The following is a 22,212-nucleotide window of genomic DNA, read 5'->3' as shown; positions in this document are numbered from 1 at the left end:
AGGCTCTAATAGCTAAGTACATTACAGTAATCTGTTGTTGAGATAGAAATCTCCTGATGATGTGATGTGTCTAGAAATACTGCCTTCTGTACAGGAGCCAAAGCACGATATATCCCTCAGCCCCTAAAATGTCCAGCTAAAGTGTGTGAAGCCATATTAGCTGACTCACTGAGGTAAATCGCTCATTGGTGGATTGAGTTCTGTGGTGGGAGCAGTAGCCCCTGATAAGAGGTATGTTTGGCAGAAGGATGAAGAAAGAGAAGACTTCCTTGTGTCTGGGACTGTTTAGGAAAATCGGTGGTGTTATTGAGACTCCTGTGTGAAACTGGCAACTCTCAAGGTAGCTGGGGATAGTCAACTCCCCGAGACAAAGTTGAGCTCAAAGACCTTTGGGTTTATCCAGAACTCTGTATGTGAGAACATTTCCCAGGGTCATTGGTTGACAGTTTACATAGACAAAGTCAAGTCACAGGAAAAATGATGAGAAAACTATTTGTGTCTTTGGCTAAGGCCAATCTTTTTTGGCTCCAAACTTCTTAAATATTTTATTTAATGACCTGTCCTGTGTCTTCCATCATTTTTCAAGGAAAATGGAAAAGCCAGTCATACATATTCTTTTTCTTACAAGCTTGGTTCCTACCCCAAACAGCCTCTTAGAGAATGATAACTCAGTCCCTTTCAGCATGGCAGACCCTTTGAAAACTCAAGGTTGGAGGAGGGTATGCCCCAAAATAGGTTACTGGAAGTGGATCAGGAAGCTGAAGAAGAGAGAAGGGCGGTATTTCCTATCACGACAGCCTACTCTTTCTGCCATTGTTTGCAAAGTGGTGCTTGGAGGTGGGCTTCCTGGGTTCCACAGCTGCCAAAAGACTTCCCCCCAACCTCACTGGGAGTCCCAGAACCTATTCTGAGAACTGCTGCCTGACTGAGCAGGTGATGATTGGTTGGCTCTGCTGGAAACAGCACTAATTGTCTCCCCAGGAACCCCAGCCTGGGGTCTAACTCAGGAGGAACACATGGGCTTCTAGCACTCTCGGATGCACTGCCACTGGAATAGGGGGATGCCAAGCCTGCAGGGGTGCCATGGGAGAGGGGCTGGGTAGGGCTGCATACTCAGGGTATAGAAAATGTGACATTCTAAATGACAGCCATACTGGTGGCCTTGGAAATGTGCCCAAACATGCGTCCCACACAGAAATGGAAATATAGGTCTATTGGAAAATGGGTAACAATTAATCTATCTATTAGCCCAAGGTCTCAGCACAAGCACATGTATTGCAGATCGCAGTATTCATTGTCACCAGATTGCAGCCTCATGGAGGCATAGTTTTGTTTTTGTTTTTAAACTGTGGAATTCTTTCTAAAATACTCTCTCTCTTAAGGCTTCCCAGGGAGGGAGGTTTCATAGGTAATATCTCTTCATGGGAGCTGAATCAATGTTCTCAGTTTACAAGCCAGAAAAGTGGTGCTTCAGTGCTGAGCTGCTAGAAACAGCCCCTGGGATGGAAGACCCCAGCTGTGCTCTTTCTGAGTCTTTCATGGCCAGGAGTGGGGGACCCTGCAGGGGGGCACACTTGCTGGCACAACTCTTGTTGACTTCGTATAACTTGGAAGAACCCAGTGCTGCAGTGTGCCTGGTGACGTGAGAGTTAGTAGCTGCAACTTGGAGGTGGTCTTTATTTACATCTTTCAAATTAGGAACATCATCAGAGGTCTTCTTGCTTCCAACCCAGAGCCTGGTCCTGTCCCTGAGTCCTGCCAGAGCTCCTGTTTCCAGAGCTTGGTAAGGCTGTGGCTCTCCTATTGCAGGCCCTTTGGGGTTCTGGGGAAATCCCTAAATTCATGTACAACCAGAAGCATCATTTGTTGGCAATCTGGAACATTAATGTTAAGCAGTTTGGGACAAAGATGACTATGATCATTTCAGAATGTGTAGAGAGATTTTTGGATTATGCCTACCACATTCTCTGTGTTGGTGTGTATAGCAGTGATTGATCACACACTGGTTTGACCTTCCAACCTGGATCATACGTTTCCTAAATTTTGTTTTGATTGTTATTAATGATTTTATGGGTATGTTAACCCTTTGATAGGAGTGTGTGTTGTTCGCTGTGGGCTAACGTAAAGCATGATGGAAAATGGAGTAGACTTCTGTTGATTATAGTGCCACATGGACACCTTTGCAGGTGGAGTCCATGCTAGAGAGTTCTGGTCACCCTTTGGCTTAACCTGTGAGCCCCTTAGTGGTCTCTGCTGATCTAAAGGCATTTTCCACGGGGGCTTCACTACTGTTTGAGATGTTTGCTCTCTCAGACTGTTTACTGTGTAACAAACACAGTGGGAGAAGATTTTAAGAGAAATGGCTAAATTGAAATGGAGATTTACTTGATGTCTTAATTGAAACAAAGATGATGGCTTAATTGAAGTAGTGTGTGTTAATATAATTGATATATAGAAAACATCCTTTTCCTAGGGAAAAAAAAAAAGAACCTTGATTATTTTATTACTGGAAAAAAAACCTGCTAAACGAGAAATCGGAAATGAACGTTTATTCTCTGAATAGCTCAGGCTGCCTTCCAGTATTGCCTTCTGAGGTTTGCAGATGCTGGAAAGAACCAGGTTAATAAGCTCTGTAAGTACATTTTTACCACTTTCTGGCTCAAACTCCTTTCACAGATGTTTCCACCATTATTTTGATTCAATGAAGAGCCCCAAAGGGTGGGGAAGAAACTTAGTGAAGTAGAAGAGAAAGCCACTGGGCACCCCCAGAGCCTGAACTGTCCTGCTGGCAGGTGAGGCCTATGCCTGGTTCTGGATTGACACCCCAGTACAGTTCACAGAAGTGGCTTTTGTGGGTTTTTTTTTTTTGAGGGGAGGAGGGAGGTTCAAATATAGTTTCCATCCTTATGTATCTATTCTTTCTCCAATAAAATTATCTCTTCCTCTCTCTCTCTCTCACATACACTCTCTTCCACTCACAAAATCGTGATTATTCTTTTTGAGTTTCACAGGGTAGGTGAAATAGCATGGTGGTAAAAACTGTGGACTGTGAAACCACACATCCTGTGTTTAAATCCTGACTCTGCCACCTACAGGGTGTTACCCACTAGGCAAATTAACTTATTTGTGCCTCATGTCCTCATCCATAAAATGAAGATAATGGTATTTTCCCCCTGATAGGGCTGTTTTGGATATTGTATTGGTTAATACTTGTAAGATGCTTGGGATGCCTGGCACATACTCAGAATTCATTAAATGTTAACCATTATTTTTTATTATTTGCTCATAAAATGCTTCCTAAGACAGTATCATTCATTTTTCTAAGTCATTTGTTATTCTGTGTTATGATTTCCTGAGCAGCCATAGGAGTTGGAATCAAGCCTTTATCTTTGATTTCTCCCATGGTACCTGTGTATGGACTTGATTTTTAATTAGGTCTCAATTTCTCCTTCTGCAAATGGGTGTATTGGAACCACCTTAGTTCAGAAAGGTTTTGCTTTGGTGTATATGCTACACTGCGTTTTGGATATGTGATAAATTCATGTTTATGTAGATAACTAAATGGAACGAAATGCTCCAGGTAACTAAATAATTTTGTTAAAAGATGGCAAACATTTAAAAATAATTAGGGTACCATAAAATACACTTAATCTCCACAGGAGAAAATTGTGTTATAGAAACAGCAGTATGATACTGACTTGGGTTTTAATCTCAGCTCTGCCGCTTACTAACTATGTAACTTCATGCAAATGACTTTCTTAACCTCTCAGAGACTCACTGTTGCTATTGTCACCACCATCATAGTTGTTAATAGCACTGGGGGAGGGTCAGGACAGTAGCTTTTTGTTCTGGTTCTGGTAGCAATTGGTTATATGGTTTCAGCCAATCCCTTCCCTCTCCGTTTCATGGTTTTCTCATAACATAAGAGGAATGGAATAGGCCTTCTCAGCTGGTATGCATGCTGGCACTGCAAATGCATACGGATAGGTATGGGTATGGACAGGTATGTCCATATTAACCCTTTTAGCTCTTCGGGCAACTGGACAAAGCCTGGGGTAAATGAGCAAAGATGTCTTTAGCTTTGGGGCAACTGGGCAAAGTCTGGACTTCCTGTGCTTATCTCCTGAGTTCTGATCCCAATGTATCACATAGAGAATCTTCAATGTACATGATAATGTGAGAAAGATTGGCAAATAGTACTAAAGTGTTTCTTCTAATTCAAACAGCCCTGAGTTGTGTGACATCAGGCATATTACTTAGCTTTCTAAACTTCTGTAGCCTCATTCATTTCACTGATATATGCTCAAAACTCTTTTTGATTTGTATAAAATATATGATTTTCCAAGTCTGATGTTGGACAAAGAGAGATAAGAACTGAGGAAGAGTTGGGACACCTGAGTGGCTCAGCGGTTTAGCACCTGCCTTTGGCTCAGGGCATGATCCTGGAGTCCTGGGATCAAGTCCCACATCTGGCTCCCTGCATGGAGCCTGCTTCTCCCTCTGCCTGTGTCTCTGTCTCTCTCTCTCTTTCTCTCTGTCTCTCATGATAAATAAATAAAATCTTAAAAAAGAGAGAACTGAGGAAAAGTGCATAACTCCAAAATAGTTGCTTCTTTTGGTGACCTTAAACATCATGAGTGTAGCAGAAATTGTTGTTAGACCCATTGTAGGAGGTTGGAGCTGCTGATCATTAACATTGCACATAAAGCACAGATCTGGATGGGGGTTCTGTACTTGTGGGACTTTAGAGTGTGGACCATGGGTTCAGAATGTGCCCTATGGTGTGGAAGTTGTCTGTGTCAACTGAAGACGATGGAAGAGGGCCCAGATTCAGTTTACCAAAGCATGAGAAAATGCCATCTGTGCCTTGATTTACATATAAAAAAATGCACAAAATCATGCCTGTCAGTTACATTTTATAGTCAAATCTAAGTCTCCCCTTGATATGCATACCCCTTTAGGGTGCTTTGTTTTCATTTCAGATCAATTGCTAATAGGCAGTTGCTTCTATGTATGCTCATCTTGTAACTTTTTTATCTAGTCATCAATAATTTTCCAACAATTAAAGGATTAGGAGAGCTATGATATAAAGCAAATTATTTATTTTACATAAATAAAACAAATGAAGGAATATCCCAAACATTCAACAAAGGTATCTTCTAACAATATGACAGGTTAGAACTTCCAGCATTGTTCTATGCTGTTGAATGAAACCAAAGAATCACTCTTGCCTTCATAGAGTTTATCTTTTACTGGGAGAGAAAGAGAGTTAAAAAATGTATTATACTGGGTAATGATAAGTGTTTAAAAAAAAAAGATACAGAAAGCAGAGCTTGGGGACAGAGAATGAGAGAGAGAGGGTGCTCTTTTGGATGGGATGGTCAAGGAAAGCTTCTTGTGGGAGGTACTTTTTAACAGTCCTGATTAAAGAGACTGAGCACACAATGTGACCACCACTTTTTATTTATTAAATTCAATTAAAGTGGGAGTCACCTCTATAGTAAGATGATCTTTCCTTTTGGTGAGGGATTTTGACCATTGTAAGAAATTATGAAAAATGGACGAATGCCTGCCTTTTATTTCTCCTAGCAATCTAAATCATAGAATAGAAATTCTTTATTAGTTGATGAAATCTGTGTGTGGCCTACCACAAAGCAGTGAAGCTGGGTTTGGTGTCAGATTCAAAACACTATCCCCAACACCCAAGTCAAACTTCCTGTCTAAGCTTTCTTCTAAGAGGCTTATGGTTTCAGGTCTTAATTCATTTTGAGTTGGTCTTTGTGTATGGTGGAGGATAGGGGTCCAGTTTAATTCTTTGGCGTGTGGTTATTCAGTTTTCTCATTACCATTTACTGAAGAGACTGTTGTTTCTTGATTATGTATTTTTGGCACTTTTGTCACAAATTAATTGACCATATACGTGTGAGTTTGTTTCTGGGTTCTTTGTTCTGCTCCACTAGCAATGTGTCTGATTTTGTTTTTGTTTTTGTTTTGTTTTAGTTTCAGAGGTAGAATTCAGTGATTCATCAGTTGCATATGACACCCAGTGCTCATTATGTCACGTGCCCTCCTTAATGCCCATCACCCAGTTACCCCATCCCCCATCCACTTCTCCTCCAGCAACCCTGTTTGTTTCTATGATTAAGAGCCTCTTAAAAAAAAAAAAGAGGCTCTTATGTTTTTTCTCCCTCTCTGTTTTTATCTTATTTTAATTTTCCTTCCCTTCCCCTATGTTCATCTGTTTTGTTTCTTAAATTCCACCTATAAGTGAAATCATATGGTATTTGTTTTTCTCTGACTGATTTATTTCACTTAGCATAGATGCCAATGTGTCTGTTTTAAATGCCAATGCCATACTGATTTGATTACTATAGCTTTGTAATATAGTTTCAAATTAGGAAGTGTGATGCCTCCACCTTCGTTCTTTTTTCTCAAGATTGCTCTGGCTATTTGGAGTCTTTTGTGGGTCCATACAAATTTTGTGATTGTTTTTTCTTTTTCTTTTTTTTTTAAAGAGATATTTATTCATTCATTCAGAGAGAGAGAAGAGAGAGGCAGAGACACAGGCAGAGGGAGAAGCAGGCTCCATGCAGGGAGCCCGATGTGGGACTCGATCCCCGGTCTCCAGGATCACACCCCAGGCTGCAGGCGGCGCTAAACCGCTGCGCCACCGCCACCGGGGCTGCCCCTGTTTTTTCTATTTTATGGAAAATGCCATGGGAAGTTTTATAGGGATTACAATGGATCTGTAGATTGCTTTGAATAGTATGGATATTACAATATTGCTTCTTCCACTCCATGAGCATAGACTATCTTTCCATTTATTTGTGTCTTCTTCGATTTCTTCATCAATGTATCAGTTTTCAGTGTAGAGACCTTTTATATTCATGGTTAAATTTATTCCTAGATATTTTATTCTTTTTGATGTATTTTAAATGGGATTATTTTCTTAATTTCTCTTTCTGGTTTTTTGTTATTAGTTTATAGAAATGCAACTGATTTTTATGTACTGATTTTGTATCTTGCAACATTGCTAGATTTTTTTTTATTCTAACATGGTTGGTTTTTTTTTTTTTTGTGGAGTCTTTAGGGTTTTCTATATATAAAACCATGTCATTTGCAAATTGACAATTTTACTTCTTTCTTTCTGAGTTGGATGCTTTTTAATTCTTTTTCTTGAGTAATTGCTCTGGCTAGGACTGCTTGTACTATGTTGAATATTGGCAGGAATGGGCAACCTTGTCTTGTTCCAACCTTAGAGAAAAAGCTTGCAGCTTTTCACCATTGAGTATAATGTTAGCTCCAGTCTTGTCATATATGGTATGTATTATGTTGAGGTATACCCTCTATACACTTTTTACTGAGGGTTTTTTTTTAAATCATAAATCAATGCTGAATTTTGTCAAATGCTTTTCCTACCTATTGAGATGATCGTATCATTTTTATATTCAGTTTTATTAGTGTGGTGTATCACATTGATTGATTTGCAAATGTTGAACCATCCTTTCATTCCTGGAATAAATCTGACTTGATTATGGTATATAATTCTTTTCATGTACTGTTGAATTCAGTTTGCCAATATTTTGTTGGGGATTTTTGCATATATGTTTATCAGGGATACTGGCCTATAATTTTCTTTTCTTATAGTGTCCTTGTCTGGTTTTGGTATCCGGGTAACACTGGCCTCATAAAATAAGTTTGGAAGTTTTCCTCCTCTCCTGATTTTTGGAAATATTTGGGAATCATTGGTAAAAATTCTCCTTTAAATGTCTGATAGAATTCACCAGTGAAACCATCTGATGCTGGATTTCTGTTTATTAGGAGTTTTTTTTTTTTTTTTAATTACTGATTCAGTCTTCTTTCTAGTAGTTGGTCTGTTTAGATTTTCTATTTATTCATGATTCAGTCTTGGTAGGTTATATGTTTCTAGGAATTTATCCATTTCTCATACTTTGTCCAATTTATTGGTATATAATTATTCATTGTAGTCTCCTGTGATCCTTTCTATGTGGGTGGTATCAGTTGTAATGTCTCTTCTTTCATTACCAATTTTATTTATTTATTTTCTTTCCTTTTTTTTTTCTTGGTTAGTCTACCTAATGATTTGTGTATTTTTAAAAATCTTTTCCAAAAACCAGCTTTTATTTTCATTGATCTCTTCTATTCTTTCTTTAGTCTCTATGCCATTCATTTCCACTTTGATCATTGTTATTTTCTTCCTTCGACTAATTTTGGGCTTAATTTGTTATTCCTTTTCTTGAGGTGTGAATTAGGTCGTTATTTAAGATCTTTACTTTTTCTTAGTGTAGGCATTTATCACTGTAAACATCTCACTTAGAACTACTTATGCTGCATCACAAAAGTTTTGGTATTTGTGTTTCCATTTCCATTTGTCTCAAGATTCTTTTTGATTTCTCCTTTGACCTATTGGTTTTACAGGAGCATGTTGTTTAATCTCTACTTATTTGTGAATTTTCCACTTCTTGTAATTTCTAGTTTCATACAGTTGTGGTTGAAAAAGATGCATGTTATGATTTCAGTCATCTTAAATTATTAAAATTTGTTTTATGACCTAACATGTGATCTACCCTGAAGAGTGTTCCATGTGTGCTTGAGAAGAATGTGTTTTCAGCTGCTGTTGAATGAAATGTTCTGCAAATATCTGTTATGTCCATGTGGTCTAATATGAAGTGTAAGGCCAATATTCCCTTGTTGATTTTCTATTTGGATGGTCTCTTCCTTGTAGAAAGTGAGGTATTGAAGTCTCCCTCTATTGTTGAAGCATGGTCTATTTCTCCTTTCAGATCTGTTAATATTTGCTTGATATGTTTAGGTGCTCCTATGTTGGGTGCATAAATATTTACAAATGTTGTATCTTCTTGATGAATTGATCCCTTTGTCCTTATAGAATGACCTTCTTTGTCTCTTGTTATAGTTTGGCTTAAAGTCTACCTTAACTGATACAAATATAACTACCCCAAGTTTCTTTTTTCCATCCCTTCATTTTCAGTATAGGTGTCCTTAATGCCGAAGTGAATCTCTTATAGGCAGCATATAGTTGAGTCTTTAAAAAAAGTCTATTAAGTCACATTATGTCTTTTGATTGGTCATTTGGCCAATTAGACATGGGATCAAGCAATTGTTCTTCATGCTGCAGTGGGATTTGGGATAGAAAACACTTTGACAAATACCTTCTACTTTAATTAAAGTTTAACATTTCCTGTACAAAGGAAATAAATGATAATGTATTATTATGAACTTGCCTGCTTAGATAAATAAAGCCACACAATGGAAATTTTAAAAGACTTTGTTGGAACCTTGAATTATTAGTCATCTCTTTTCTTTTGTTTCCCTGGTAATATTTGGCACATGCCCCTCCTCTCTTAGTCCCTGGAGTTAGATGGGAGAATTCTATAGCCTTAAATTGGGCATGGACTTTTATTCACTTATTTTGGAATTCTTTTCTTTTTCTACTGCCCTATAATTTGTAGTCCATGGATTTGGGGAGAAAGTTAGAGTGAGCTTTAGTACTGTCGTGAAGGGCACAGTTGGGATGGGTGAGAAGGTTGATAAGACTTTGCCTTTTGTTGTTTCCTAAGGCAGCAGAGCTGGCCCTTGTGAGTATAATGTGAAAGACCATGAAGAATCTTTTCTTACTAATGGACATGGTCTTTTAAATTTCATCCCAGGACAAATTCCTCTTGGAAATGTATCCCCTTTAAAATGCAGACATTTCAGTGAGGAACAAAGCATGAAGATTAAAAGTCTAGATGGGACTAGAAAGGAATTCTTGCCATCTTGTGGAATAGGGCTTCTCAAAAGGTGGACCCTCTTAGGCCTTTTTGGGATATCCATGTTGACATCTACACTAATGGTGTGAAAATAAATCATCTTAATTTGAATTAAGGCAGTCTCGCCGAATGACACCAGTAGTCATGTATTCCTTATCATTACATACATGCACCTAAACACACACACGCACACACACAAATGCTAGATTCTTATAAGAATGTCCTTGAAGTAGTCAAGTTTATTAATTTTATTGGATCCTGACCCTTGAGTACATGTCTTTTTAATATTTTGTATGATGAATTGGAAAATACACCTAAAGCACATCTGAGGCTATTGAAGAATGATTGTCTCAGGGAAAAATGCTTTTGTGATTGAACTGTGAACTGAAGTAGCTGCTTTTTCATTGGAACTGAATTTTTCTTGAAAGAACAACCAACAGACAAACTATTGTTATTTATACTTTAGTATCTGGCAAACATTTTCTTAAAAAAAAAAAAGGAAATGAAATAAACCTACCTCTTCAAGGAAAATGACTAACAGTATTTGTTGCCAATGATAAAATTTAAGCTTTCAAATGAAAATTAGAATTTTGGAAAACTCTTATTTGTCATTATGAGCTTGGTAGCAGTTCTAATATTTAACAACTTTACTCATGAGATTTGTGATATTAACAAATATGGTGGTTTTTTTTTTAAAGGTATTTTTATTTATTTATGATAGTCACAGAGAGAGAGTGAGAGAGAGAGGCAGAGACACAGGCAGAGGGAGAAACAGGCTCCATGCTCTGGGAGCCTGACGTGGGATTCGATCCCGAGTCTCCAGGATCGCGCCCTGGGCTAAAGGCAGGCGCTAAACCGCTGCGCCACCCAGGGATCCCGTGTTTTGATATTATATAATAAAAAGTGTCACAATGTGGAAGATCTGAATAATTTAGTGATCTCATATTTTTTAGATGACCAGTGCATGATGTTTCAAAATCATGAAGGGTAAGAGGACACATTCAAAGCACAGTATAGAACACTGGATTTAATGTAGCAGAGTTATAAAGATGCATTGATTTGGTTTCAGATTCCAGGCTGTAGCTAACCTTTAAGGAATGACATTTGTTGAGTGAACAACAAATATCCACAAAGAAGAATATCCACAATTATCACAACAGATTGAATGCAGAAACAAGTATGACAGTATAGCTCTCTTCTACTAAGCCAAATATTGAAGAGACTTGCAAAAATGCAAAGTGATACCACTCTTCTTGCTACATTGGTTTTGTTTTAGGACATATGGTTATTGTAATAAAAATATGTTATTTATGTTATATGTAATTTACTGATGTTATCTTTAAATAAAATAACAAATTTCGTTTTTTTTCAGTTTTAATTTTTAAAGTGGCAATCCTCAATAGCCATAAGCCACATCATGGGGGACTCAATCATTTTTTAAAGTTTGAAGGGGTCCTGAGACCAAAAGGTTTGAGAAATGTTGCTGTAGATCAAACTCTTGACTTTATAAATGGGTAACTGAAGTCACGATATGTGATGTGACTCATCCACTGAGTAGCAACTGTAACTAGATCATATCTCTACAAACCACTGTTCTCATATTTTCATTGTTTGCATATTTCTCCCCATACTACACTATACCACATGATTAACTTTATATGAATAAGCTGATTAGCTACTCTCCAGTGAGAAAGCTGAATGGAAAAAGTTCTGATGGAAGTCTTTCTCACAGCCTGGGAAGGGGAGGCTGGGTGGGAGGACAGAGGACCTTTTTCTGTCACTGGGGGCCTCTATGTGAAGAGGTGTGTGTTGAGGGGAAGTGAGCGTGGTGCCAGTGGAGAAAGAGCATTACCTACTTCAGAATTTATGTTTCTTCTTCTTAAATACATTGAGTTTTTCTTTATCCCTTGATCTCTCCTCCAGGGAGTTTGCCCGTTGGAAAGTAAACAACTTGGCTCTGGAAAGGAAGGACTTCTTCAGTTTGCCATTGCCTCTTGCCCCAGAATTTATCCGGAACATTCGCCTCCTCGGAAGGAGACCCAACCTACAACAGGTTACCGAAAACCTGATAAAAAAGTACGGCACTCATTTCTTACTTTCTGCCACCCTTGGAGGTAAGCAACATCATGATCCTACACTAACTGGCTGCCAGATAATAGAAAATAGATTTAAGACCCATTGAGTAGAGCTTGAGCCTTCCTGGGTTTTGGTTCTTCCTGGCCTGTTATTGCCTGAGAAACGTTTTCTTTCCGGTGCCTTTGAGAACGGTATGATCTCTTGATAACCAGATTCACCCCCAGAACATTGCTATTTGCTTATAAGCATCCTCCTGAGGAGGGGGTGTGGGGTAAGGAGGTTGGGGGACTGACAGGCTCCTACTAACTACTTGCCAGCAGGGGGCGCTCCCAGTTTTCTTTTAACAGAGCCTTCTAACCCAGCCGCTTCTCCGCATCTAATGTTTGCTGTGGCTCTAGTTATCAGACCCAGAGGCAAAGAAGTAAATGTCCATTGAGTCCCTGATCCCTACTTGCCTCCCTGAAGATTGGTAACTGGCCAAACAAATTCCAATGGTCCTGGGCTGCCTTGGGAGTGGGGATAGTGCAACCTGTGGCCAAATCAAAAGCTCTGAAGAGGCAGAGTTCTCTCTGCCCTGGGAAGAAGAAAGCAGGATTTTTTTTTTTTTTTTAAGATTTTATTTATTTATTCATGAGAGACACAGAGAGAGAGAGAGGCAGAGACACAGGCAGAGGGAGAAGCAGGCTCCATGCAGGGAGCCCGACGACATGGGACTCCCGGGACTCCAGGATCACGCCCTGGGCCGAAGGTGGACGCTCAAGCACTGAGCAACCCGGGCATCCCAGAAAGCAGGATTTATTATAACATTTAGCTCATTGATGGACCAAAAGGATCTCTCCAAGGGTTCAGGCCAGCTGTCAGCATGTGGTAGGTGTTGAGTGTTTGATGGGGAGGAGGCAGGTTGAACTTCAAGGCTTTTGCCCTTTCTGAGGGAGCAGAAATATCCATGGTGACTTCTTATAAACAACTTGAGAGAGAAAATTTTATCTCCCCCATGGAGGTAGATTGCCTGAGAGGGAGATCAATAAAGGATGTTAAATGGATAAGCTGGAGGGGAGGGAATGAGCTATGGAATAGTTAAAGAATGAAGGCAAAGGGAGGAGGGCCTCTGGAGCGGTGATGCCTGTTACCCCGTGTACTGTCTGAGGAGACCATTCTAAAGACAGTGATGGGTAAGAGGTCGTCTGCAGGGCCAACGCACTCCTTCTGAACTCCCGACTATTCTAGCCAAGGGTTTCGTGTTCTAATTGGTAGGGGACTAAGGAGCAAAAGGCCTCACCAATGAACCTGTGTTATTTGTGATAGGAGAGGAGTCTCTGACCATTTTTGTGGACAAGCGAAAACTGAGCCGCAAGACAGAGACAGCAGGAAGTGTACCTGTGGTCGGGGGCAGTGGAAACAGCTCTGCTGTGTCCCTGGAGACCCTGCACCAGCTGGCAGCCTCCTACTTCATCGACAGAGAGAGCACACTGAGGCGGCTGCACCATATCCAGATAGCCACAGGCGCCATCAAGGTAACAGCCGAGAAGCACTGGGAGAGGGGGGAGACAGGCAGAGGGAAGCCAAAGGGAGGCTGGAGTTGGAACTGGCTCTGAGGCAGCCAGGCCTGACTACTGGACGTGGGAAAGCACAATCAGCTCTACGGTAGGGGCCCAGGTCTTCACTGCATAACAAATAATCGTGTAGCTTCTACTCTGGGGCAGTCACTAGCCAACAGCCTATTGTGAAGGGTAGACAAAGTCCTTATTCTGCAGAGGTTACATTCTGGTGAGAGGTGAGGATATCAAACAAGTAAAAGCAAAGTCATTTTAGATAAAGATATAAAGAAAGGACAGAGTCAGAAGGTACAGATTTCCTGGGGTGAGAGAAGGGAACAGCTAATATTAGCCAGATTGGTCCAGGAAGAAGGGCACTTTGGATTTAGACTTTGAGGCTGACATCTGAATGACCTGAAGGAAGAGTATTCAGACGTGAGAACAGGTAAGTGCTAAGGCTCTGGGGCAGGAACCAGATTGGTGCCTTAGAACACAGAGAAGACTGCTGTGACTGTGGTAAGGTGAACAGGAAGACACTGATATGAGATGGGATTCAGATGTAGACTGGAACCAGGTCACATGGCCATGATATGGAATTTTAATATGTCAAAACACAATGAAAAACAACCAGAGAGTTCTAATCAGAGGAGTGATATGTTCTCATGCATGTTGGAAAATGATCAATAGTTACTATAACATTAATGATTATAACCTCCATCCCATCTTCTCTACTTACATCTAGGAGATTTCTAGGAAAGTTCAAGTTGTTTTCGGGGAGGGGAATACCAATGACAATACTTGAGAATGCTGGATTATTTTATTCTAAATATAAAGTTAGGGTGGTGAGTGGTGGTCAGTCTTGTGCTATATGCTGCTTTTATCACACCCAAAATTTGAAGGAAGTTTTGTTCACTTATTTACTCATTCAGTAGATATTTATCGAACACCTGTTATGTGTCAGGCACTGCTCGGGGTACTGAGAACCCCAGAATGAACAAAACATATAAAGTCTCTGCCCTCATGAAGTTTAAATTCTTGTAATGGAGACAAAATTAATTAAATATATAATGTCAGGTGGGATTGATGATATGAAGAAATGGAGCCAGGGTAAAGGAAAGAGAATGATGGGGACATAGAACTTTGGGGAAGACCTTTTTGAAGAAATACCATTTAAGGAGAGATCTGAATGAAGGGAGGGAAGGAGCCATATGAGTATATTGAGTGAGAGCAGATACAGTTGCCCTGAAGTGTGTTTGGGGTAATACGTGTTAGGATCCAGAAACATTGTGTCATGTAGCTGGAATGCAGTCAAAAGAGGGGTGAAGTGGGAGATGAGCCTACAGAGAAAACTTTATCTCCCCCCTGGTGGTATATTGCCTGAGACAGAGATCAATAAAGGATGTTAAGATCATGAGGGCATTATTGATTAGGGAAGAGAGGAGAAAGAGGGGTCATGGAGACCGATGCAGCAACTATTGCAGCGGTCAAGGAAGGAAATAATGGTGGCTTGCTCAGACAAACCTGGCTGTACAGAAGCAGTGAGAAGTTGGCAGATGCAGGATATATTTTGATGGTAGAACCTATAGGATTAGCTAATAAATTAGAAGAAAGGAATCAAGATTAACTGCAAGATTTTTGGCATGAGGAGTCAGATGAACAGTGAGTGATTCCATTTACTGAGAGGGACAATGCTGGGGGAAGTGCCAATCTGAAAGAAGCAAATCAAGAGCTTGGTTTTAGACACATTGAATTTGACATTCCTATTAGACATCCAAGAGGAGATATCTAACAGGCAGTTGGATATAAACACTAAGATTTCAAGAGAAAGGTCATGATTGGAGATATCATTTGGCATACAAATAGATACACATGTGTAGTTGGTATTTAATACCATGGGAAAGAGTGAGATGAGATCACTTGAGTAGTGGTAAAGCAGATGTAGGATTGAGCTGTGCAGCATATCAATATTCAGAAGTGGAGAAGAAGAGGAGGATCCAATAGAGGAGGCTGAGACCAGGCAGAAAGGTATGAAAAGAACCAAAGTCAAATCACAAGACCTTATGAAGCAAGTGTTTCACCAAAGTAGGAGCAGACAACTATGTTGTATGCTGTGGAGCAGTCAGAGAATGGACCTTCAATCTGGTAACATGGAGGTAACTAGCAATCTGGATAAGAGTGGTTTCTGTGACATGACAGGTACAAAAGACCGAGTATAGAAGGTTCAAGAGAGAAATCAAAGTGAGGAATCAGAGGAGTAGAGACAGTTCTCTAAAGTTTTTGCTATAAAAGCAAACAGAAAAAAAAAATGGCTGATAGCTGGTGGAAGGTCAAGAGTGGTGGAGTTTTCGTTTTCAAGATAGAAGATACTCGAATCTTGGCAAGTTGATTGAAATGATTCAGAAGAGAGGGAGAGAATGATGCAGGAGCAACAGGAGGCAATTGCAAGGGCAGTTAGGTAGGCAGGAGAGGCTGATATTCCATGGAGGAGTGAGTCTTACATAGAGGCATAAACATCCCATCCTTTGTAGCAGGAGGCATTCAAGTGCACAGGACACCATGCAGTAGGATGCAGATGTGGTGGGAGGATGTGGTTGTCCTCTTGTGATTGATCCAATTCCTTATTTGCCAAGAATTGGAGTCCTTGGCTAAAAAGGAGGGGAAGGAATTGTTGAGGAAAGAATGTAGGAGATGGTTCCAGAAGACTGGGAGTTAGGTGTTTCAACTACAAGATCGATATTGTGGATTGTTGGGCAGCCCTGCAGGCCCATTTGATACCCATGGTCATAATTATAACATGGGACTGGTCAGCATAGCTGTGAGTTTTATCACTCCTTTGCCCAGTGGTGAGAGGTGTGGGAAAGCAGTGGATCACCCCTAGGGAAGGTTGCTCAGGATCCCCTGTCTTCAGCGTCTGCTGGGCTGTGGTTAATACAAAAAGATGAAGTGGACTCTCGAGAAGAGATTGAGATTATAGAGGTTCTTGCTGAAGACTGATCATGGGACTGAGAGAGCACTTTGGAAGCTAACTGAAGAGAAGAGGTCGGATCAGGGGATGTACAGTGTCTAGAGTGAGAATCTGAGAGGATAAGGGCTGAGGTTAACAGGGATGTAGGGTACATTTGGGAGGCTGGTCTCTTAGGCAGCTTAAAATGATAAAAGAAACTGTCAGTGGCACAGAGTGGGTTTTAACAAGAAGATAGAACTCTGGGGAGCCCCATTCTCCCTTTAGTTGGGTAGCGAGTGGGCTGAGTCCAAGATGGAGAAGAATTGATCTTGTCTAGAAATGAAAGGTAGACTTGGATCAATAATTCAAAGGTCCCATGAATGTTCCTTCCTATCCTTTGATGTGGCCAACTTTTCGCATTCTATCATGGCCTCATTTGCCTGTTTGCCTTAGACTCCATGGCCCATGGATAGATTTTCAATTTGCCCTTTGCTGCCTCCTCAGGCCCATGCCATCCCCTTAATTCAGGAACAGGTCAACTCTTGCCCGATTTTCTCACATTGTCTTTTGAACTAGCTTCCATTCTCAGCTCTTCTCCCAGACTCACCCTCTCTGCCACCTGCATATGTGCAAATCATCATGCACCCTGCTTAAACCACTGCACTCCAGCCATGGTGGTGATGGGACGCAATGGAAAGGACATAGGACCACACCTGAGTCTTTGCTGTGCCACTGCTCCTGGCAGGCTATGAGCAAGTTACTAAACTACTCTGAACCTTACTTTTCTCATCCTCAAAACTATTGAAAAAGAATATTTTTTACCTCGATGGATTTCTAGGAGGCTCAAATAAGAAAATATATGGAATACGTGAGCCACAGCACAATTGGAGCTTGAAAAAGAGTAACTCTTCTTAACAAAACCAAGGCCATCAAAGGTCTGTCCTGACTGTTCTTTTGTCTCTTCTCAATGCCCTGTTTCCCGCCTCAGCCCTTTCTTCACCATTTCTATCACATCACCCAGTCCTGTCTGACCAGTTGTCTTTATTCAAACATACTTCCTGGGCACCTGCTGTGTGTTTTGCCTGTTTACCTACGTGGCTCTTCCTCACACTTCTTTGCGTGAGTCAACAGGGTTACTTCTCTGTGAAGTCCTTCCTGACTCCCGAGGGGGTTAAAATGCTCCTCTGCAGTGTCTCAAGCACAAACCTCTTTTATAGGGCTCATCATTTGAATTCTAGTCTGAATTCTAGTCGCTAGCTAACATGATGACCTCTGAGACCACGAGGTCCTTGGGGGATGGACTTAGTCATCTTTGGTTCCCACTGAGTGTACAGAGCTCGCCACATTATGGGTAATGAGTGAAGATTTGTTGACTGATTGAATGAGCGACTGTGTCTCTGACCATGTTTTCCACATAGGTTATGTTCTTCTCAGTGTGTGTACAAGGGCACAGAAGCATGTTTAGCTGAAAAGAGACAAAGCCACTCAAGGTCACTTGAGCATAAAGGTGATTTATTTAGAGGACTGTGGTGAAGAATATCACAGATCTCCAAGGACAAGACACGAAATGCATTCCAGGTCTTGTAGGACAGTGAGATGCCGAGGCTACATCTCTGTTTCTTAGTGAAACGTATGCCATGTGTTTTTTTCATCTGTTTCATCTTCTGGCTTCTCTTGTCCAAGTTCTTTGTTGTTGTTGTTGTTGTTGTTGTTGTTGTTGTTGTTTTCTAGACTTTCTGTATACCCATGACTTCAGCTTACATTTAACTCTGCCTTGCTCTGGAGCTGCCTCTGGCCCACAATGAACACTCCCCTTCTGTTTTCTCTCTCAAGCAATGCCATCCTGGCAGGAACCATGCTTGTTCATTGCTGTAGTCTTGCTCAGGGCCTGGCACATAATAATTGCTTGATAATTGTTTATTCTGAATTTTAAGGGTGTCCACCACCACCCCTTACATTTTTTTCTCTCAGTATCACAGTTCTAAAGTCCCTTGAGGAAAAATCTGGTTCAAGGTCCACATTAGTCCAACACAAAGAGTCTAATACATAGTCTCCAATGTGGCTGACTGGACTCATCTCTTTGGCAGAGCCTGCAGGTGGTAGAGAGATCGGAAGGCACCCAAAGCCACATCTAGTATAGGGTCTGTGGATGATGCATTTTCCAGAACTAGAGTCACTGTCTATCTCTGCAAAAGTGAGGCCACCATCCTTGGAAGGCTCTTTTTGGAATTCCTCCAATTACACATGGAGTGTGAGATCATAATTTATCCTCTGCTGGGTTGATCAGCCTGGTGTTTTCTCTGTTGAGGACTGCAATGTGCTCTCCCCATGGGAGACAGTTCAGAGAAGCAGTAAGAAAACAAGGATCATCTAGTGTTTTCTCCACCTTCCATTCCTCTAGGTTCTCCTCCTCATATAGCGTAGTGAGGTCTAGAGAACCCTGTGATCTAAGCACGCACTGCTGAATAAAGGAGCAAAGGAAGGTTCTTGGCAGCCTATCCCACCAGTCTGCTCACTTGATAGAACATCCCACTCTGTTGCAAGGTTTACCCTGATTAGTGCACACCTCTGTTACAGGATTTGTCACCTTATATTGCAACTGCTGACACCCCCACTGTCACTTCCCCAAAGCCACAAGTGTGGCAGGAGGGCTTAGAGCAGCAGGGACTCTGTAGCATGCACACAGTTCCAGGTCCCTTCACAGCAGCTGGCATGTGGTGAAACCCTCAATAAAATGCTTGGTAGGTGAAAGCAGGCTCCCTGGCTTAGTGGGAAACGCTTGTCCAAGTGAGGAGAATTGGGATTGAGTTTCAGCCTTGGGGCTCACCATTCCTATGACCTTGAGAAGTCAGCGTACTCCAGGACATGGCATTACCAATTATCTGACTCACCTGTACCCAGGGCTTACACTCAGCTGATAAGGCTGTACCAGTTATTAGAATATCAAGCCACTTCCATGACAGCTGGGTAAACAGTCTTCGCCCAGCCGCTGGGTGCCATCCTAACCACCTTCTTCTCTCACCTAAAGCCCCCAGATCTCCCCTATGGGTGAATGGACCCCAGGAGGCCTCCAGAATGCTACTTTGGTACCGCCGCTGTACTTTTTCTGATTAGTCTGCGCACTCCGGTCTTACCTGCTGATATTGTGAATATCACCCCTTTCTCTGCCATAAGGTTGGGGTGACACCCAATGACATAGTTCATGCAAACACTTTGCACACTGTAAAGGGCTGAATGCCGTGCACTGTATGTGCTGTGTACAACCCCTGGAAGGGATCAGAGCCGTTAAGCAGAGGAGCCTGCTTCTCCGCTGCAGCTTACCCTCTACTTACTCAAAGATTGGGGAAAGATTGGTTTGATATGTTCCAGAGCTTACTGAAAAGAGCCCACACAGAACTTCGGCTGGGTCCCAGGATAGCAAGAAGGATGCGTTCTCGCAAAGCATCCTTAAAAAGGTTTGTCTGAATTCCTGGGCGCCACAGCCTGGGATTCAATTTGCAGCTCTTTTAAGCACAAACACCATCAGCTGTGCTCGCCCTGCCCAGCCCTATAGTTCATAGTTAGAAGCCCATTTTAGACACTCTTAGCTTTACAGGTGTCTCCCTCGGTAGGACAAGAGCAGTGGGGAAGAAAGGGCAAGGCGAGGAGAGGGGGCTGGCAGGAAAGAGGGTTTGCACAATCTGGTATTTATGGAAAATTGGATGTGCTAATGAACCTGAGATCCATCAGGGCTTTCTGAAGGCAGGACAGTCTCTGTCAACAGACCAATTAGCACACAATTATTTTCCCTTTCTGAAAGCTTATCTGAGATGCTCTTTGAACGCATGTGCCTGAGTGAACTGCACTTTCCATTACTTCTATGGGCCTTGTTTGTAACCTGACACAGCTGGCTGCCTCTGCTACAGAGAAAGCACAGTTCTCTGGACTGACTGTCCAGAGTCTCTGGAACTCCGCACACTTGGGGAAAGGGGTCTTTAGGTGTCCTGCTTATCAAGTCAGTGCCCAGGGAATAGCTGTAAGAGGACCCTCCCCAGCTCCCTTTCTCCTTCCCATCTCCTTAGGTCTCTAAGAAGGACAGAGGTGGCTCAAGGTAGAACAGCAGTGAAAAGAGCAATGACTTTAGGATCCAGCATGATCTGAGTAGGCCTTCTTCCCTCTCGGAGATCTGGCTTGGCTCCTTCCCTCGAAGGAAATGAGCGTGGGAATCATAGCCTTTGTCTCTTCCTCATTCCTGTCCTTGAGCTAAGATGAACAAAGGGAAGCTACCCAGATCTTTTCAATGATTTACCTGATTGTCCTCTTGTGGAGCTGACCTTTGGGAATAGCAAAGTGAAGGTCAGAAATCAGCGTCAGAGCCAGACCGGCATGCTGCATGAGATGGTGGCAGTGGTGGGGAAGCAGATGGATCTATGTAGGTGGGGATTGTGGGGGGAGAGAGGCGAGGGGAGCGGCTGCTCGCTGTTCTCCTCCTTGGCTGGTCATCCTACTCCTACAGAAGACATGTAGCTCCCTCCCTGCCTGGACTTGAGGCTGGTGAGCAACCAACTTAGGGGTGGGTGGATGGAAAAGCCAGTGCAGAGCTCAGTGACCGTGTGGTGGCCGGCTTACCTGGAGGCGGGGAAACGCAAGTGTCCTAAATACCACACCCACCCACCATCTACCCCACCATTCCCCACTGCCCTTCAGTCCATCTCACTCCAGAAGAGCTGGGCCAGTCCTCAGCCAGGGCTCCTTTCACAGGGATTCTTACACCATAGAGATGAACTCACCTTGAAAGAAGCCTGGTTTTGCCTTCCCCCTGAGGTTTGACAGCCAGTCACCCATCAATACAGAGCCATTACCTGGCACCGAGCGCCCACCTGTGGAGGGACGCAGGCCCAAGTGTAACAGCCCGAATGCTGGGATTAGAGAAACATGTTTCCACTTGTCTGTAAACTCCTTATGGCAGTGACTTGCCTTACACTGAGTTCTGGATGCTCCTTGCATATTTGTTACATTGAATAAATGAGTGAGTGAAAGAATGTATGAATGCATTGAATGAATCCTAGCCGTGCAGGTTAACTAGATGTGTGACTTTGAGTAAATCATTTAACTCATCTGGCCACGGTTTCCTCATCTGTAGTATTAGGAGACTGTGGTCTCAAGTCTATACAATTTGCTTTGCCCTGTGTTCACATTCTGAACAGAGGGCAGATCACTAAACTATTTGGGATGAACTGCTCTCTTTATACCTGTTTTGAGAAGTGATGTCATCCAAAGGGGGTTAATTCACTATTTTCTGTGGTCCTTTGACACATCCTCACAGGAGACAGAAGGAACACTGATGGGCCTGAGGATCCCCCACATTAAAATCCTGTTTTAGCTACTCACAGCTCTGTGGCCTTGGGCCTCGTAACTCTGTGAACCTTGGTTTCCTTCTTTGGAGAGTGATGGCAGTGAGACTGTCTCAGAGTTTTTGTGAAGTTAAATGGGATGATATTGGAGGATGAGCTTGCAACTGTAGAGAAGTCATCACTGCCCCTGTCAATGGTCTTGGTCCTGTTCTTGATGAGGGCTGGGTTCTGCTGCTTTTCTTGCACTGTGGCTGCCCCTCTGTCTTTGTCTGTAATTATCTCTCTCCTAGTTCCCTCCTCCTTTCCCTCCATTCTTATATATCCTTCGTGGTTCACCTCCTCCATGAAGCCTTCTCAGACTACTTTAAGTCCCAAGGATCTCTCCCATCTCCCTACTGTATTTCTAGTCAGTATCAAACCGTCCTTCATTTAATTACTCTGTTCCATGAGTAATTTTTAAGACTAAAAATACTAGATTCCCTTTATTTATTTATTTTTTATTTTTAGATTCCCTTTAAAAGTGTCATTTATAC

The 22,212-nt window shown here is 41.9% G+C and overlaps 1 protein-coding gene across 2 annotated transcripts in view; it reads left to right on the top strand.

The window, feature by feature from the left end:
- Positions 1-22,212, top strand: part of BRINP2 (BMP/retinoic acid inducible neural specific 2) — a 123,329-nt gene that overhangs the window by 82,241 nt on the left and 18,876 nt on the right. For both annotated transcript variants that reach the window (XM_049112213.1, XM_025430210.3), the window contains exons 3-4: positions 11,715-11,905; positions 13,173-13,381. In XM_049112213.1, coding sequence (XP_048968170.1) covers positions 11,715-11,905; positions 13,173-13,381 — 400 coding nt within the window. The remainder of the gene's footprint in view (positions 1-11,714; positions 11,906-13,172; positions 13,382-22,212) is intronic.

Source organism: Canis lupus, chromosome 7, assembly GCF_003254725.2.
Source record: "Canis lupus dingo isolate Sandy chromosome 7, ASM325472v2, whole genome shotgun sequence".
Lineage (NCBI taxonomy): Eukaryota > Metazoa > Chordata > Mammalia > Carnivora > Canidae > Canis > Canis lupus.
The sequence above is the reverse complement of the archived record's forward strand: the minus strand, read 5'-3'. Positions and strand labels throughout refer to the sequence as shown.